General features: G+C 36.3%; 1 protein-coding gene and 1 non-coding gene across 2 annotated transcripts in view; both read right to left on the bottom strand.

Annotated features, from left to right (window-relative positions):
- Positions 1–445: 445 nt before the first annotated feature.
- HECTD2 (HECT domain E3 ubiquitin protein ligase 2) overlaps positions 446–20,766 on the bottom strand; it is a 77,501-nt gene continuing 57,180 nt past the window's right edge. The window contains exons 14-21 of the mRNA XM_056130470.1: positions 19,846–19,934; positions 16,146–16,304; positions 10,532–10,606; positions 10,260–10,347; positions 10,067–10,173; positions 7,086–7,201; positions 6,191–6,334; positions 446–2,827 (exon numbers count right to left, since the gene is read on the bottom strand). Of these exons, the coding sequence (XP_055986445.1) occupies positions 2,707–2,827; positions 6,191–6,334; positions 7,086–7,201; positions 10,067–10,173; positions 10,260–10,347; positions 10,532–10,606; positions 16,146–16,304; positions 19,846–19,934 (899 nt within the window). The 3' untranslated portion in view covers positions 446–2,706. The remainder of the gene's footprint in view (positions 2,828–6,190; positions 6,335–7,085; positions 7,202–10,066; positions 10,174–10,259; positions 10,348–10,531; positions 10,607–16,145; positions 16,305–19,845; positions 19,935–20,766) is intronic.
- On the bottom strand, positions 14,228–14,331 carry LOC130038690 (U6 spliceosomal RNA). The gene has a single exon (XR_008794759.1). It is a non-coding gene; the product is annotated as a U6 spliceosomal RNA (small nuclear RNA).

Below are 20,766 nucleotides of genomic sequence, written 5' to 3'. Positions count from 1 at the left end.
CAGCTACTTATCATATTTTCCAGTTACTCATAATCTCTGCTCCATTCTCTAACCTCCTCTCCTCGTTGCTTATGTATAGGAAACATGGGAAGGGGTTAAAAGACCAAATTAATGGTTTGGGTGAGGAATACTCAATACCTGGAGTTGTCTATAGCCAAAGGGAATGCCATATTACAGTTCTGGGTAACCTCCATGGTATTACAATTGCATAGTATTTGGCAGAGTATCTGTGATACACATCGTTTCATAATGAAAATAATGCTAAGGAAATTGGTTTTACTTGATGTCAATAAGAAGTTTTTAAACAGTTATATCTATTAGAAACATCCCTAAGCACTGAGACAGTATAAATAAGAGGATAGTTTGCATTTATAAAGATTCGGAAGCTTAAGATTTCAATAAATTGTCTAAAATGTTCAGAAAATAAACTGAAGTCTGGTTGATTGTATAATTTTAATATTTGCAAAATTTTATCCAGGAATTAACAAACAACTTAATACAATACAGATTTGTACCAAAAAAAGAGGGACTATTAAAAAATTTGGGATCATACAGACAAAAATATGAGTAAAGATTAAAAAAGGATGGGACATTTTGTAAATACTTATAAATACTGTGTAATGCTTTAATTTACTGTGGCAGATAAAAAATCAAGAATTAAGAGATTATATAAAAAAAGCAACTACATGACAGTTCTAGCTATTTAACAAACTAACAGTAGTGGTTTTTAAAAAATGAGGTATTATTACACTGTAAACCAAAACAAAATACAAATAAAGGCAATGTGTAATTTAGTGATAAATGGTTATAAATTTAACTAAACAACAGACAACAACACTGTCCAGTTATTTATGGACTTTGTCATTTAAAAATTTGGCTTGCTTGTATACTTATTTAAAAATGAAATAGCTATCAATATACAAGCATATCATGAAACATGCAGACCAAGCCAACACAATGTTTCCGTCTCTACCAAATAAAAATCTTTGTTTACATTTTATTTAAAACATTTAAATCTGGTTTCTTACACATGATTCTTTTGTGCTTATTAGTTAATAGTAACCTACAATAAACATCTTACTTTCTAGTTCAAGCAATGCAAGAGAGAAGCAGTTTTATTTGCACATGGATTAAATATAGAGCAAGTCAAACCAAGCTAACATGTCTTTAACCTGTCTTCCAAGAGAGGTTTAAGAACAAAAATCTTTTTAAATAGTGTATTCGAATGGAAAATCAGAGCCACTTCTGTCTCAAAGAGAACAAACAGTAAACTAGTAACTCCTTTTCCTTCCTCAGGGATTCCTGGATTGGCTTCAAAACTGCTGAAGAACAAGCTGACTGGTCCCTCCACCCTCAAAGAATTCTGCTGGTTGGGCGCAGGAGGCATGGCAATAAGAGAAGAACATAACTCAGAAAGAGCTTGGGAAAGTATTATTTATGTGTGACCCATATGCTGGTACTAAGTGCTGGCATCATTGTTATTGCAAATAATATCTTCAGAGTTCTCTGAAGGAAAGCTATCAACGTAAAATATTAGATCTGTGATTTGGAATATTTTAACATGCTAATAAAACTGCTTCATTTGCTATAAATTAAAAGAAAACCATTTACTATCTGACTTAAAATGCAATTTTTTTTCACATGCTACTTTATTAGAAACTCCGTAAAGGGTATTTTTAAATTTACTGTCATATGAATTCAGTAAAAATGAACATTTTGGTCAAAATGTTGAACTTCATTTTCACATGTCAAATCATCTTAACACAAATGTTACTATTGTATTAACTTTTGACAAACATCTCAACTTTTTTTTTGGAAAGTAGAGCTTTAGGATCAAAAATTATTAGAAATAATTCTCATATGTCAAAGTCTATATAAAAGCTTTCTTTTGTGCTTATGATTATCAATGATTAGTTAGATCCAATTTGATTTTTAATATACAGACCCTTAAGAAGAAATAATCATTATACAAATATTACGGTTACTGGTTTACTGCCAGTATGCATGCAGACTAACAATAATACTTAAAAGAACATAACCTTGAATCCAATTAGTTTGAAAATAGTTACACTCTTGTACAGTCATCTTTATTGATTTGTAAAAGCTGTATACACATCTAAAACCCTGAATTTGCTTTGTAAAAATAAATCTTTAGCAATAAATGACACTATCAAAATCCCATTATTCGCAGGCTATTATATAGTTATTTACATGCTTTTCAGCAACAGCTGAAAAGAATCTTATAGAACCAAAGCCAATAATATCAAAAAACCCCTGTTAATTGCATTTGCAATTATACTGTTGTTTACCTCTGTATGAAAATAGGGCTACATGCCTCACATTAATGATAATGTAGTTCTCTGCATGGCCACGAGGGTCTCTGTGTCACCAATGCATTCTTTACTGTACTTTGCTTTCCCAGTGAAACACCGTGACAGACAACTTCTAGAGACTGATAAAGTGCTATTAAAAAAGTGACTCGACCCAGGCCTCTCTGCCATCTTGTCATTTCTCACTCAAGCAATTTCTGTGTTAAAGAAAATCATGCCTTTTCCAATGAACATGTGTCATATTTCATTTAAAAAAATCAGTATTTGAAAGTTGGGAAGTTTTGTGAAGATGTTTTGAGACAGAAACATGAAAAGGTTAAAGGCACAATAAGAGGGAAATAATGCTACATATAAAATATATTTCAAGTCTTCTAGGTTACTCAAGTCCAAAACCTTCTGAATTTGAAATTCCAATGATCAATTTCTGTTTCAGGTCCTTTTTGCTCTTGTAGGGAGGAAGGCAAAGTTGATTGAAGCAGGTGTGGGCTATAGGCAACCTAGGGAAAATTTTTCTTTAAAGAAATTGTGTCTCAAAATATACAGAATGACTCACTGCAAAGCAATTTTCAAAATATCAGGGCATACACATTTAAATCTATTTTAGGCTCATAAGTAATATCTCATGAAATTCTTTACTGAACAAATATTTAAAGAATACCTGCTATTATCATTCTCGATCCTGGGATAGGTTCTTAGGCAGGTTAGTCAATGTCTCATGTAAAACATTCATACTATAAGCGTTATTTTTGCTGTTATGTCTAAACCTAACTCTGCATATTATCTGCCCAACTTGTTCAAGTTGCTTCATGTCTCTGAACCTCAATTTCATCATTCTCATTACTGGGTATAAACTACCCAATTGGGATGTTTAAAGAACTATCTACACACACAAACACCCTGCAGAACAACAGATCATAGACAACTTTACTACTTTCTCTGTTTTGACTGTCAAACATAATGAACAATTTTGGTGATATTTAGTACCCACATTTCAATACTGCTGCCTCTGAACCCTTTGACCTGCTTCCTCTCTACTTAATTTTCTTCAAGATTTCTACAAATACCTTAGACCTTCTACAGACTCCGTAGAGTGAGAAAAGCTGTCATAGAGGCCAGGCGAATAAAAACAGGAGAATACCAAAAAAAAGAACATTTAAAAAGAAGTTTATATGATTAAATATTAAACTTTTGAGAAGCCACCTATATATTGTAAAACTTAACTTCTGTTTTATTTTGAGGCCACACCTGGCTCTATGGTCCAGGTTCACTCTTATCTCTGAAACTACATGTAATGTTGGGGATCGAATCAGGTTTGGCTGCATGCAAGGCAAATAAATACCTTACCCACTGTATTAACTTTTTGTACCAAATTTTTAAAAAATCAGCATTTACTGCTTGTCTGATGGTCTGATGTATGGCAAACACTGAGCTATGTGCTTTTATGTAATGTTTCATATAAGCTTCCAAGTAACATAAAAAGTAATTTTTATTACCCACATCTTACACACACACACACACACACCACAGATCTTAGTAATCTGCACAATACTATGAAGCTTGTAGAATTGTAAATCTGAGACTTAAATACAGGTAAACTTGACTTAAAAAAATTCTATTTAATAAACATCTAGAGAATCTAAGATTAAGCTACATATTTTTCATGCTTGGCTATATATAATATAGATGAACTTCACTGGAAATCCAAAAGCTATTGAAAACGGATGCCTAAGTCATGTAAGTTCACAAAATAATCTCTGAAATAAGAGTAATGGAAAAGGGCAAATGGAACGCTATCTTTGTATTACAATATTAAAATATATATATATATCACCCTTGGTAGATTAATACAATTTTTATATAAAATATTCTGAACAAAATTTTTGGCAAGAAAAAAATCTGTAATATTTAAAAATTTTTCTTGAATTATTTTTCACATCATTTTTTATTGTCTTTAACTATAAATATTCTGAAAGTTATATATAAGTATTTGTTTCATATCTAAAATATAATTTTTAGTTGACTTAAATATTGATTCAGTAAGCATTGGGAATCTGACATATATATACATATGTATATAGGTAAATGACTATATGAAGAATACAGAGCAGAGTGTGGTAGGAGCTCTGCTTTGGGGGCTAAGATTACAGTGTAATTGAGGGCTGGAGAGATTGGACACCAGTTAAGGCACTTGCCTTGCATTCTGCCAACTCTGATTTGAATCCCTGGTGATCTCTCCTTAGTACCACAAGGAGTCATATAATTGGCATATAACTTTATAGAAGTGGCATATAACTTCTAAAAATATGTGAGAGCTTACTGAAGAAAGAATTACTTCTATTTTTACAGAGGAAATAAAATTTTAAACTGGGTCTTTAAGGAAGGTAGAGTTTTCACAAATACTGAATAGCAGAAATATCACATACAAAGAAAACCACTTAAAGGTATGGAGGAATAAAAGTCCAAAACGTGTCCAAAAAATAGAAAACCAGTCTGTGAAACCATAGGAAGAAGTGAAAATAGAAAAATTTGGGGAAACGATCCCAGTGCTTTGACAGATTTTAGATTCTGAATTTAAACTGAAATACTAGAAAGGCAAGACTCTGACCACGCAGACCAGGAAGGAGGCTATTTAGGCAAGCCAGAAATGAGGCCCCAGAGCAATCAAACCAAGGTGGTGGTAATGACAGAGCAAGAAAAACCTTTCATTTTCAGTTAGAAAATGAAAGAAAAATAATTTTTAAAAGAAATTATTTTAAAAATGATTTTATGTTTGAAAAATGATTTTATGCAAAATGAAAGGTGTAGGGGTGAGGAGAGTGTTCAAAGGGCTGGAGCATAAGCTCTGATGTGGGAGGCCTGGTGCGGTTCACATCACATGGTCCCCAGCGCCACCTCCAGCCACGGGCCAGGAGAGCTTCTGGGTGAATAGGGCTCAGGATCCTTCAAGCAGTGCCTGCTCAAACTGGCTATAGAAATGGCAAAGTGTTGGGGGTGCGGGAAAGAGATCAGAATTAATCTATCAGCACTACCAGAAAGTAATTTAAAGCTACCACTGTCGTTACTGTCACATGTGATGAGCCACAGATAAAAAGGGAGACTAGTATTAAAGGTACTTCATGATCTAGAAGGACTTGTGCTTTTTAGTACTAACAGCCCTACCAAAAAGATAGCCCACCATCATATTTTTAAAGAAATACTTTTAAACAAAAATGTCAGATTATATATTATTGAAAATGAGTTAGGTCCTAAAAAAGATTACAAAGCAGTTGGTTTACCACTGTGAAAAGTCGATGGAAAAGAATTACCACTTAGTATTGGTATGTTTCAAGAAAAATATTTCTAGGGTGAGGCCACACGTAGAGGTGCTTGGGGGTCACTCTTGGTGGTGCTTGGGGGGACCATGTGAGGTGCTAGGATTGAATGGGGGTAGAGCTGCATGCAAGGGCAGACCTCACCCTATACTAGCTCTCTGGCCCCCATGTCAAAAACTAATAGAAAATCTGCAGTCATAGTTCCTTTTCACTTTGAGGCTATGTTTAATCTCTCTCTCTCTCTCTCTCTCTCTCTCTCTCTCTCTCTCTCTCTTTCTCTCTCTGTGTCTTTCTCCGCATCTGGTGATTCTCAGTGGTTATTTCTGACTCTGCGCCCAGGGGTCAATCTTGGCAGGTTCAGGGGACGACAGGGGATGCAGGGATCAAGTCTGGGTTGGCTATGTATTGTGAGGAAAGGACCTCACTGGCTGTGCTATCAATACCTACAACCCCAATCAAGATACCTGTTTAAAAAGATTACTCTGTAGTTCCAAATTACGATGAGCAAAACTTAAAGATTAAAAATAAAATTACAATCTGGAAATTTACCAGTTAGTAGAAGTTTCATTCTTTGAGATTTTAAAGTTCAAATCAGCCATTCCTCCTACAGGTACTCTGTCACTTCCTGTAGTAAAATGTAGCAACTTCTTTTGAAGATCAAGAGGAAATCCAAATACAACATCCCAAAAATATCTAGAGAATACCAAAACAAATATTTATAATGTAACTTGACAAAAGTTTTATAGGTAAGAATAAAATAAGATAAAGTAAACTCTAGAAAAAAGTGGTCTTAATATATAAAAATATATGATCTTTGTGAAATATAAAATTAAAGATATGCTTCAATATACTAATCGGAATTCTGACTAACATTATTATAAAAATAACACTTTTATAAAATTATAAAAGCACTCTAACATTGCACAGTACAAAAGCCATTTTCTCCTATGTAATTTACCAGTCTTATTTTTCAACAAGTGCTATTAAAATTCTATTTATAAGTACTGAATTCCTGATATTCTGGAACCAAAGTTATTTTTTTAAAAGTAAAACTGCTATAATTTTATGGAAACATATTTGCATCACTTTCTCCCAAGGGGAGTTGCCAGGAGATTTTATGTTTTATGGAGATAAAATAAGGCAGTGTGAAATTCTAAGTGATTCAGCTAATTTACTAGATTCAAGACTGTAAGTTATACGGTGTTTATTTTGGTTTGGGGGCTGCATCTGGCAGTGCTTAGTGCTTATTCCTGGCTCTGCGCTCAGGGATCATTCCTGGAGATGCTTGGGGGACCATATAGGCTGCTGGGGATTGAACGCAGGTCTATCATATACAATGCAAGTACCTTAGCCCTGGTACTATCTCTCTGACCTACCGAGAAAAATGAAGCATGTCCTCTGTCACCCCCGCTTCAGTTCCTTCGTCCCCAGAGAACGCACTCACCTTATAGTCAGGTCGGTTTTGGCGTAGCCATCATACTGAGTACTTCTCTGCAGCGCATGCATGTCCAGTTCTGGACTTCCACACACCAGAATTTCAACTTCCTCTGGACGAAGCAGCTAACAATAATTATGTATCAAAAGTTATCACTTTTTGAAAGGCAGATTTACAAAAAAACATTGGAACTATCCTCATGGAATCAAATTACAAAAATTATAATTTCTCTTATCAAACAATTTTTTTATAAAGAAAAGGTTTCATTAAAAAACTTTCCTACTGAGGTAAGATTACTTTTGCTTCTAGAAGTTTATAAATCTTGTGAAACTATTAGGTTCCCCTTTGTGTCATAAATAAGTTTTCTTCCAGGAAAATAAGCAGATGACCAAGCACAAATCTAAATTTCAGTTCTTCGAAAGGGAATGCCCTGCCACAGAGGCAGGGTGGGATGGGGGGGGAATGGGGGGTGGGAGGGATACTGGGATCCGTGGTGGTGGGAAATGGGCACTGGTGGAGGGATGGGTATTTGATCATTGTATAATTGACATCCAAGCACAAAAATTTGTAAGTCTACAACTGTACCTCATGGTGTCTCACTAATAAAAATTAAAGAAAAAAATTTTAGTTCTTTTACAAAACACAGCTTGCAATTTTCTTTTAGTTACTCTCTAGCAGGTTTTAGTTTCTTCAACTGGGAAAACATTTGGCCTCCAGGATATCCCTAGGGGGCCATAGGTGAAAACTGCTAAATGTAGGGGTCACAGTATGTATGAGTCTAGGAGAGGCCAACCAATAGGACGGGGTTAAGGGGGGACAACAAGGAAACAAGGATGGAAGGGAGCCATGGTCGGGAAGAACTCTAACAAACCCCGCTCAGCATCTACTCATCTGCCTCTCCCTCTTTCAGATGTCCCCTAAGACATCCTGTATCGTCACAGAATGGTCACAGTCCTCCCATTGTTCATCGATTTGCTCGAGCAGGCCCAGTAACGTCTCCATCATGAGACTTCTTGTTACTGTGTTTGGCATATCGAATATGTCACGGGGAGCTTGCCAGGCTCTGCCGTGCGGGCGAGATACTCTCAGTAGCTTGCTGGGCTCTCCGAGAGGGGCGGAGGAATCGAACTCGGGTCGGCCATGTTGGCCACTTGTAAGGCAAATGCCCTACCGCTGTGCTATCGCTCCAGCCCAAGACATCCTGTATAGGCTGCTGAATTTGGGGTTGGGGACTTTGTTTCAATCTATCTTGTATCATGTATTTGTTACTATATGGGCTGAACTCCTTGTAAAGAGATTAAAATGTAAAAATAGAGATCTGTCTATGCCATTCCATTTTTATTTTCTCTCTTCCAAATCCACAACTACCCCTATGTCAGAGATAAAACTCAACCAGAGCTAAAGGAAGTGATTTCTTTTCAAAGGTAATTTCAACAGCATATTTCATATTTTTGATAAAGCCCTTTCCTATGAAGTAGGTGGGTAGATGGTGGCGGGCTAGAAATGCTAATTGGGAAGTAATAAAAACCAGATGGATTTAAAGTAGTTACTCTGTCACTAGCCCTAATGTAGCCAAAAAGCATTAAGACCAAACCCCTCTGTGGACAGAGAGACTGAGGCCTGATAAGACTATAACTGGCACCTGAATCACCATCCCAGAGAAGGCTGGACACCTCCAACCTCCACCCCAGAGAAGTTCTAGCAGGGGCACAGGGTTGTGATAAGGACATGAAAGTGGACACCACGTTTCAAGCTCTTCCTCTTAACAACATGCTAGCAATGAAGTCTTTAACCTAGACAGAAAGCCCCAGGTGGGGGCAGTCTGGTAGAAACTGATAAATCTAATTCTGCAAAGGCAAATGGGCACTTCTGCATTTTTGGGAGTAGACTGCATCTCCATCTGAGGTGTGTACTCTCAGTTTTCTCCCTCTTTCTCTCTCTCTCTCTCATTAAACAGACTGTTTTACTTCATTATTCGTCTTCTCCTGAAATTCTTTTCTGCTGAGGGAAGGTAACCTCCAGGAAAGCCTGGGGGAAGATTGTGGACTGTTTTTCCTTTCCTGCAAAGAGCAGTTCCTTGCTCCAGCCTGGGTTCCACGGCTCCCAGAGATATATGGAGCAAGAATCATTTCTCATATCCAGCAGAGCAAGTTCAACCAGGTTCAGTTTGACAACTACTCTGCGGGGCTGGTGAGACGCACAGTGTAGGCACTTATTGTAGTCTTGCATTAGTCCTAGATTTCTGCAGGAACTTCCCCTGCTGACTGGGTACCAGAGTAACCAAGGGAAGCGGTGGACTTCCCTCTCGAGAACGCCACCTCTCTTCTCCCTGCTTTACCACATAAGTCACTGGCAACAACTATGAAAAGTAATTTAGATAAAAGACCATCTCCAAAGAAAACTGAGGGGCGAGACAAGAAGCATACACAGAACATGCCCTCAGCAGTTTAGGTGAAGGGCAAAGGTACTCTTAGGAAACAATGTTTAATGATATATTCAACCTGATGTCCCAGATAGGAGCTGACCCATGTTCACATGGCGAGGACAATCAGGAGAGTCCTTCATTACCACTGGTGACACATTACTCTTGGAAAAAGGCAACTCAACTCAGACCTGCTGGGTATCCTTGAAGCAGCAGGCAGCAATTACTGACTTTTGCTCTGGAGTTTCTGTGTTAACTCCGCTTTTATCCTTTCAGCACTAAGACCCTGAGCCCAGGAATCTCTTCCTCTGCTTTGCTTATGGAAATTTTTAAAAGCCTTGAAAAAACAGCATGAAATATAAGGGGAAAGAAATAAAGCTGACTGGTCTTTTTCTGCTTTAAAGAATCAAAGCTAAAACGAAAGAATTATTTTCACTACTATCTTTCAAATGCCAAAAATGCTTCCTATTTTAAAAGTATATATCTACTAAAACACATAAGGAATAATCTATCACAAGTATAGTATTACCAAACCTAATTGAATGTATAATTTAAAGTTTAAACTCACCATGAGGGCATTTGAAGCGCACACACTATGAAATCCATAATAAAATGCAGCAAACTGCTTATAGATGGATTTGTTGAGAAGAAAGTCAATATAAAGCTGCACATATTCTGGAAAGCAATTTTATACCTTTTAAATAGTGAAAGTAAATATTTAAGACTAATGAATTTTAATTAAGAAATGGTTCCTAACCTACCTTTCCTATTTTGATTGGTAACTGGAATTTTATCACCACCTGGCTTTAAATTATAGGACTTTATAATTCCAAATTCTTCTTGGAAAACCTTATGGGGAAGTAAAACATATTTATTTTAATACAGTAATAGGCTTTATTGAATAGTTTATAAAATTAAAAAAAGAGTTGGCTTTTCTTTCCAAATGCACCAACTTCATAAAGGTGATTTACATCAAATGGTATTTTTCATGTCGAAATGCATGGTTAGAGAAGTCATTTGCCCTTAAGAGTACCTGAAATGTTGAATAGAAATCTTCTTCAACATTGCCTTCATATGACAGGAGTTCATTTAATCCATGGGCCAACTCCTGTAAAGAAAAACCTGTTACCTACATTTTAAAATAAATAGAATTACCTATAAGAGGATAGCAGATCTACTATAGGTGTTACATAATGTGGCATAATGTGTTACATAATGTGACAGAAACGTCTTCAATTTTGAAATAAATACTTAAGGTATATTTTTCAGGGTACAAAATACTTAATGATTTAAAAAGTCTTGAAAAAACTGACTGAAAAATCATATATAAAGAAAATATCCAGTGCAAACCATAAAAGCATAACTTTGAGGACTATTCTTAAACAACAAGGAAGGAACATAATTTCTATAATAATCCATTCCTCGCCATAAAACTTTTATGGCTTTACTTTATTTTTCACTTTTAATTTATGTCATTAAAATCTACTATATTTTATCTCACCTTTTAAACATAAATATATATCGTTCATATATGTATTAGGTGGATTCTATATTGTGGTTATTGTGCCCTCTACTTCCTCCAAAAGTCTGAGGAGAACACTGGAAGAAATATTTTCTTACAATGTTATAATTCATCACCAAATTAGAAAAATTAACTCCAAGAAAAACATCTGTAGACTAAAAAAACTGAAGTTCCAATTTACTTTAAATGACTAGAAGATGGCTGTTGTATTAGAACCATTTACATGCTTTACACATGGTATAATTTTAATTTCATTAAAACTATAAGAATTTAATAGGGACTTCCCCAATGGTGCTTGTGATCAAGTGGCCACTTGTGTTACTTGGCCAGTGGTGCAGGCCTGTTGGTAAAATTATATATTTTATACACATATAGGCTAACGCAGAGTTGATATGATTATATCATCAAGATGTGATTTTTATTTTAAATTTTTATTATTACTGGGCTGGAGCAATAGCATAGTGGTAGGATGTTTGCCTTGCAAGCGGGCAACATGGCCGACCCGAGTTCGATTCCTCTGCCCCTCTTGGAGAGCCCGACAAGCTACCGAGAGTATCTCGCCCGCATGGCAAAGCCTGGCAAGCTACCCAGGACGTATTCGATATGCCAAACACAGTAACAAGTCTCACAATGTTACTAGGCCCACTCGAGCAAATCGATGAACAACGGGAGGACAGTGCTACAGTGCTATTATTATTATTTTTTCCTTGGGGAGGGCATACCATCTGTGCTCAGGGCTCACTCCTGACTCTGTTTAGAGATCACTCCTGGCAATATTTGGGAGACTAGATGAGGTGTGGGGATTGAATCGGGCAGGGCCTATTGCTTGCCTTAACCCTTTATTATCTCGTCAGTCCTGAGATGTATAATTTTTATTATGAAGCTCTGGGACTAGCTGGGCAAGTTTTCTTTCAAAGACTGTTGGGTATTTTGTTTTAAAGACTGTTGGGTAACAAATACGAAGTAGGTCATGAAGCTAAGTGCTCAGTCTACTTTATTCAACGTTAGGTCTTTTATTCTCAGACTTTGTATTTTCAATCTCTTTTTTTGTTGAGAATCATTTTGCTTACCCCTACTGTTGATCTTTGTCTCTTACCTATAATATGCTTTCTCTAAAACATGAATTACCCATGTAATTAGACTTTTTTGTGACTTGGAAAATCTGCAATTTGATGGAGCATTTGAAGATCAGAGAAGATCATACTCTGAATACTCTGATATTATTTATAGAGCCTGTGTATGAGCAACTTCAGGATGAAAAGAGATACAGTTTCCGATTCAAGTTTATGCCTACTTTCCCTTGCTTCTCCACTAAACTTTCACAAGTAATTTTCATCAGAGTGTGCTGGGACGATTTCTTCTTACTGCTGGACAACTTTGATGTTTAGGTGATGGATCTTCCTTCTCTCTAGAGAAACAGTGGAACATTCCTAAACATGGTAATGAAAGTTTGTTTATTAACACTCCAGAATTAAAAGCTCCAAAGTTTCTCTTTTTTTCATTTTTTGTTTTACATTCATAAATAATATGTTTAAATTAACTAACATATCTACTTGGGCTTAGTGGATGGTTTGGTGACTAACAATGGCCTCCCATGCAAGCGTGAGGTTATGAGTTTGATCCCCAATGCTGCCAGACACACCACACTCAGTCCTGCTAGCTCTTCTGTATGGGACCCTGGGACTGCAGTGGTGTTTGATCTCTGGTATATAGCTGGGTATATATGAGAACTGCAACTAGAAGAAGTGTGTGACTCCTGAACAGCATCTCAACTGAAAAAAAAATGTGCAAGCACCATGGCCAGAGCATGACCTTCAGCAACCACTCCAACCAGAACGTGTATGGGCACCGCAACCAAACGAGAGTGACCCTCGGACAACACAAGTGTAAGCACTGAAACTGAGGTGTGTGATCCCCAGCAAGCACAATCAAGTGTGTGGCAGGGGAAGGGAGAAGAAGAGAGGGGAGGGAGGGCAGATACCTATCTGCCTACCATAAATTGCTCTTCTTGTTTACTCTGCTTAACTTTTTTTCTGTTTGGGGGCTATACCTGGCAATGCCCAAGAGTACTCATGGCCTTGCACTCAGGAATCACTCCTGGTAATGCTCAGGGTACCATATGGGGTGCCAGGGACCAAACCCTGGGTCTGCTATGTGCAAGGTTTACCTGCTGTACTATCTATCTGGCTCCTGCTTGAAAAATTTCTAAACTTGGATTTTTATACTGCGTACAAATATAAATGGTAATAAAGAACTGAATAAAAAAAGTACTTGAAACCATTTTGTGGATATGATTTTACTATCATTAAGTGAAATTGTGTGGAGCGATAGCACAGTCGCTTTGCGCACAGTCAGCCTGGCTGAGCCGGGTTCAATTCTTCCGCCCCTCTCGGAGAGACCGGCAAGCTTCTGGGAGTATCTCGCCCGCACGGCAAAGTGTGGCAAGCTCTCCGTGACGTATTCAATATGCCAAACACAGTAACAACAAGTCTCATGATGGAGACGTTACTGGGCACGCTCGAGCAAATCGATGAACAATGGGAGGACAGTGCTACAGTGTTAAGTGAAATTAGGTTGCAGCTTTTATAGATGTATTAATAATCATTTCATTAAAAGTATTTTATAAATTACCCATATTCCACTATCCTAAGACAGTTTTTATGCTTCCTTTCATTCTTTATTAATGTACAGTCATTAATGCTTAGTTTTTCTTATAGTGTATCTCATATACAGTATATGCAAAATCTTGATGCAAAAGGCCAAACAGGAATATGTAATTAACTCACTGTCATCTTTAGTCACCACTGTAATATAAAAGAGTGTTTGTATAGTCATTCATAAATTATTTATTGCAAACTAAAAATAGGAAAATATAAATCAAATCTGAATAGCTTTCATTATAAAATTAAGCAGATAATGACAAAAGCCAATCAAATTAGGAATTTAGTAAAAATTCTGCAAAAACTGAATACATGCAACAAAAACAATCATAGGGCTCTAAAATGAGATGGTAACTCAGAGATTATTCCCATAGGTTGCAAAGGAGAAAATTAAGTCAATCATTTAGGATCAAGCTTGTATGCTGCAGATCTAAGACTAGAGAAGAAAGATCTTTCAATTTCTAAATCAGAGTAAACTCTCTTATCACACAGTTTTTCTGACTACCAAGTCTTTTTTTTTCTTGTTTTTCTTTTTTTAATTTTCTTTAAAAATATGGACTGCTTCACGAATTTGTGTGTCATCCTTGTGCAGGGGCCATGCTAATCTCTGTATCGTTTCAATTTTAGTATATGTGCTGCCGAAGCAAGCACTGACTACTGAGTCTGATACAAATGTGAATTTAGGCTTTAGACTCTTACTCTGAAAGAAATCATATCAACTTCCAAAAATATGTTTGATATTACCCTTCCCCAAATAGGTAGTATGAAGAGTGATTTTCTAATTGGAACTGCATTTGGGAAAAGTTTCACAGAAGGTGCCAGTCCTATATGCCAGTCCTATACCAAACTCAACTGACCAAGGCATACTTAGATAAGTTCTTAGTATGACACAGAGAATGTCCACATGCGGTATACGCTGAGTATTCCTGCGGATTTTTTTGCTGACCAACAGTTATCAAATTGCAGATTACTCATGGGTTGTCAGCATGGTAATACTTTCCATTTCTTTGGCCAATTTTAACCATGGACCAAATTTAGTGATTCAAATCTATATTTATGAACTGAGGGATGTAATATGAGACAGTTATATGAAATTAATTTACTGTTTTAGAGATTCATAGTAAACAGTTCTAGTGATACTACACAGTAACAGTTTAATGAGGACTGACAGAAACAATCACTCACTAAGTGTTCTATTATCTCATACACAGTGGATCTCAATTAGCTCTCCAGTATCTAATATTTACTGATGTAAGCAGTTAGACAGAGAAGAGCCCCCATGGTAATGAAATTCCTTGGGAAGTAATAACTATCTACCCTAAGGCTGTCAGGACCCAACTTAGGGATCTGACAAGACCTGACAAGAGCTTTATCTGGAGCTAACCCAGACCAGAGAAGGCTGGACTCATCATTCAAGAGAAACTCTAGCCAGAACAAAGGCCAAGAAAAGGAATTTCAAAGAAGACCATCAACCACTTCCATCTCTACCCACTTGGCAACCAGCCTCGCAATGGCTTAACTAGCTAGAAAGCTCCAAGTGGGGAAGTTTGGGAAAACCTTATAAAAGCCAACTTGAACAAAGGAAGCACATGCATATGCTGCCTGAACCCATGTTCTGTCCATGTGGTACCCAAGCACATATGTCGCCTGCATTTCCTCTCTTGATATGTGTTCTAGAGCTCTGCCATTGGAGATGCCCATATTCTCTCTTGAGCATGTTATTCTCTCTCCTTTTCTCTCCCTCCTTCCCTTCCTCCAGGACTCCAAATAAAATGTTTTTACTTCACTGCTCATCTTCTCTTGAAATTCTTTTCTGTGAGAAAGGCAAGAACCAGGAAGGCCTGGGTGAGGCTGAGGACTGGTTTTCCTTTTCCTGCAAAGAGCAATTCCTTGCTCCAGCCTGAGTCTATAGCTCTCCCATGCCAAAAGGGACAAATGGACACCAGGTATGGCTACCTTGTTGGGCTAGCGGGACTCGTGGTCCGTGCCATGAAGGGGCTCATTACAGGTTTCCTCAGTCCTGACTTTCCCAGCAGGTCCTAGGGTGGCAGAGGTGGATCGAGAGAAAACAGCCATCTCGCTCTTCTCCACTTCACATCAGTCACCCTTGAGGAAGCCCACTGACTTCATTTACTATCCCACTATCCCATTCACATAAGGAAACCAGAGCTCAGAGAGGTTAAATAACCTACTCAAGTTCATTGAGCTAGTAAGTGGCAAAACCTGGATTCAAACCTCTGCCTCTCTGACTTCAAAGCTTCTACCAGGCTAATAGAAACTGGAGTGCTGCAAAGTGGGTGATGTGTGTCTATAAGGAAGGTGAAGACAAGCTAGAAGAAAAAGGAGATGGTTGCAAAGGTAGGGGAAACCATGCTCAAAAATAAAATAGCTTTAGGAGAGTCTACACAGGAAGCAGAGAGATAATTTATCATTGAAGGGTAAGATGCTGATAACTTTATACTTACAGGCATAATTTGACATAAGTCATCCGTGGTGACACTGCAGATGCCTACTGGTGTATTCTGATCACTAGGAACGATGGGAGGACTCAACAATTTCTTGTAACAGCAGGGCGGGAAACGAATATCCAAGGTAATGCTGTTATAAACAGCTAGTCCCATAAGCTATGCATACTGAATGTTAAGCATTAACATAAATTCCATGACAACAAATGAGTTTTGAATTATGCATAAGTCTATTTTTTGCATACTTTTTCAGACCTTACACTGACTTTCTAATTAATTCCACATACTCCCTTTTATTTATTTTCCCTTTATTTTAGATAAAATAATTCCTTGATTACCAAAAGGCATGCAAAACGGCATGCAGTTGGTAGTATTTAATGATTTCCCAGAAAAATTTATCTAACATCACAATAAATAGCAATCCCATACTTTTAAATAAATTATTTAACAAGTAAAAGCAACACATCTTCTAAATTTAAGCAAAGATGTTGGATGATTTATAAGTAGTGTCAGCAATTTATTCTGTAGCACTCCCTACAGAACATCCTACTTATTTTGGGGAATCTATTTTCACTATATTAAAATTAACAGACTATTTTAAAGAGAATTGAGCTACATAAGCACATTAATAGACATACACAGACATGCAATTGATAAGCTAATAGGACAACTGATTGTCTACTGTAATACTTGAAAGGCCTTTGTTGCCTGTCATTTACTTAATGTGTTAAAGCTAAAAAGCTACTGTCACTGTCCTCCCGCTGGCCAAGTAACGTCTCCATTGTGAGACTTGTTACTGTGTTTGGCATATTGAATACATCACGGGCAGCTTGCTAGGCTTTGCCGTGCGGGTGAGATACTCTCTGTAGCTTGCTGGGATCTCTGAGAGGGGGGGAGGAATAGAACCCGGGTCGGTTGGGTCGGTCCGGTCGGCCACATGCAAGGCAAACGCCCTACCGCTGTGCTATCGCTCCAGCCCCTAAAAAAGCTACAGGTGTTATATATTTAAACTTCACCCACTCATATTTTATTTATCAGTTATATAGTAGAATGTAACATCCATTTACTGAAAGAGGATATAAAAAGTATATAAAATATTTTTAACTGCTAAAGATTATTCCATGATTTATTAAGGAAAGCTTTCATCTTATAGACTCAAAGGGAAATCTAAACATATGGGCTGATAAATTATTGAAAAGAAAAGGCAAAATGAAGGTTAGGAGTAATTTAAGAAATAAATGTTATTGTTAACCATATGAACAGAGACTCAGGATTGTGTTCAAGGTGGCAGAAATTGAAAATAAGCCCTAAAGAACTTCTGTAATTGTGATAGTAGCGAGCACAGCAGTAACTGCAGTATTACTTGTTACCATCTCTGATCATCTACTTAAATGACACATTCAACGCATTCTTTATTAAGAAAAAACTGGTCTCAAAGAAAGGTTTTTCACAGATAAGGACTTGCTTGAGGACACTTTCAGATACAAAATCATGTTTTATTTCCCACTAAATCAACCTGTTTTTGATGAAGCGGAATGAGAACCAAGGAAGTCTGCTGGAGCCTCTGCAGTGTCTGCCATATGGTATAGAGACCAGTGTATGAACCATGCACCATACTCTCCTGCTTGCAATCTTAATCCAACAGTCCTTTTGGTATAGGCAATTCTATTTTTAAAAATTGCTATACTATGGTCATCAAGAATTCTTGAAAGCATTTTAAAATTATAAGCACAGGTTTTATAACAACTCTTGTAAACTCCTAAACTTGCAATAAAGAAAAAAAAAACTATCGGAAACACACAGTATTGTCTGAAGTACTAGAGCAATTAATCTGTAGTCCTAAGATTCAAAACCTGGAAATAGGTAAGAACCAACTATACTTTCTCAATTTTCATTACTAATAGTTTTCAATATTTAGTTATCAACTTTGATAAATTAATTGCTTTACAAGCCATGATATCAGACCTTTCCTTTATATTAGTGTGCCTTTTTATGGTCTTAGTTTTCTATTGTTTATTTTTTGCAAGGTAACTACATAAAATAATGATAGTAGTGGCTATAATAATTTAATATAATTTAATTTTAAATTTAATTATTTTACTTGAATATGATATGTAAATATGGTTAATATATTTTTCTGGGAAATGAGTGAACAGAAACTAATGTTTACTTTAAAAAAAACCAATTTTATGTAAAGCTCCATTCTAAGAATATGATAGCCAAGTAAAAGCTAAAATTTCAAATACTAGAAATGTCATCTACCAAATTGGTCATGACAAGAATGCAAACATAACCTATATATATTTATATATAAATGTAGGTCTTCAATGACTCAGAACGTCAATGAAGGTGCAACATTTAACAAGTAATTACTGAAGATAAAAGAATACAAACAGCCGTCTGGAATTGTTAGGCATTCTCTATAGAGGAACTCTGGTCTTTAGACAAGGCAATAGATGAGTAAATTTAAAACCATGTTTACCATCTCAATGTACAGTTCCTCCCTACCACCTTTTCTTCCATCTACCCTCTCAATTTTCATGTATATTACTCAGGATTTATTTCTAACAAATGTACCAAAGATTCAGATCCTTTCTTAAGATGGCGTTTTCTTTATAAATTTTCTGGATCTTCTTGTGTGCCCTCTTTTCAAATGCACTACATATTGTTCTGTAGCAAGCACATGCAACTTTTTTTCTCCTAGCCAACCCTCCGGTTTATGTCGTACACTCTCTCCAAGCTTGGTGTTAGTGAAATACATTTGTAACATTAAAAAAATCTTTCCCTATTCTGGAAGAAATGCACAAATTTTTTTTTCTTCTGAGAACTTTTAGTACTTAACGCTAAATGATCACCTAACTTAGGGAAGAGACTACCCTGAATAGATTGGTAACTATTACTTGAGACAGTAAATTTCATAAAGGTGGTCTTCCTTCTTCTTTTAACCTATGTTTAACCAGGGCTTCCTCATTTATTTATTTTTCTTTATTTTATTCCACAGATTATACTTCATAGAACTAAAAAAAAAAGCTATTACATAGGCATCTTGTATAATTAATCTCTTATTCAGTGGAGGAATGCCTTCTTCAACATAATTGGTAGGGATTAGAGGATGACAAAGGAATTTACGTAGTTTTTAAAAACTCTATAAAATAAAATACCATGTTAAATTTTTCAATTCCACTCAATTCCTAAGACATATGGGTATACTAGGATTTGAAAGAGCATATTAGAAAGATTTAATCTCTGAAATTGTAAATAATTACTAAATGGAATAAACACAAAAAAATTACCAACATTAAAAAAACTTCATTATGAATAGAGAAGACATTTTGATATTTCAAAAACTTAAACAATTTTCTAACAATTCAGATAAAACATAAACTAGGAAATAATCATTTCCATTTTAGGTAGGGATTTTAGTCCTTACTTCAAAAATCTTTTTATTCCTTTCAACTAATTAAATGTGCTGATATTACATAGCTGTGATGTTACAAATAATAAAGACTACTGAAAAATCTATTAATAAATTTGATAAGAATGAACATTAGTTTGAATGAAATGTCTAATGATTTTTCAAAACATTTAATGAATGGTATGTTAAACAACTTTCAAGATTCAGAGCATATTAAAAAAAAGAAAAAAAGAAAAAAACACCTCTAGACTACTAGCACCTCCTAGTGGAAAGTTTAAAGGATACAATTCCCACCAATCGGAATTCAGAATAGTTATCACATTTAAAGCTGCTAAACCAATGGCAGTGTGAATCCTTGTGATATGTAAACATGCCTACGGGGGAAAAAAGATAAAGAAAAAAAAACAATTTCATTATAATGAATGATTAAAAAAATCACAGTGGTAAAAATGCATAAAACATCTTATCAGAAACAAAACGTTTCAGCAACAGCTCTATTACAAATTATCATGTTAAAATATAGAAAACAGGTTTTTTTTTTTTTTTTGCTTTTTGGGTGACACCTGGCTTTGCACAGGAGTTACTCCTGGCTCAGGCACTCAGGAATTACTCCTGGCAGTGCTCAGGGGACCATATGGGATGCTGGGAATCGAAGCTGGGTCGGCCGCGTGCAAGGCAAACGCCCTACCTGCTGTGGTATCGCTCCAGCCCCTAGAAAACATTTTTTTGAGGAATAGCCATATTGTTTTCCAAAAGGCTGAACCAGTTGGCATTTATACTAATAATGAATGAGAGTCCCTTTCTCCCCACATCCATACCAGCACTGGTTGTTGTTCTTTTGGAACATTGTGTGGCCAAAATCTAGTCAGGAACAACCTTGCAACTATGTATCTCAGGTGATTCAATTTTTTTAAAAAAGAAAAATATACAGACATTCAAGTATATTTGAAACATTTTTAATTGATCCACCATGAGATCCAAAGTTATAAAGTTGTTCACAATTGAATTACAATCATAAAATGCTCCAACACCCATCCCTTCACCAAGGTACATTTCCATCACCAATGTCCCCAATTTCCCTCCCAAGTCCCCCTCTTCAGCATGCTACAAAGGCAGATACTTCTTTCTCTCTCTCTCTCTCTCTCTCTCTCTCTCTCTCTCTCTCTCTCTCTCTCTCTCATTCTCTCCCCCTTTCTCTCCCTTTTT

The sequence above is a fragment of the Sorex fumeus genome, unplaced genomic scaffold (assembly GCF_029834395.1).
Source record: "Sorex fumeus unplaced genomic scaffold, SorFum_2.1 ptg000078l, whole genome shotgun sequence".
Taxonomy (NCBI): Eukaryota; Metazoa; Chordata; class Mammalia; order Eulipotyphla; family Soricidae; genus Sorex; species Sorex fumeus.
The sequence above is the reverse complement of the archived record's forward strand: the minus strand, read 5'-3'. Positions and strand labels throughout refer to the sequence as shown.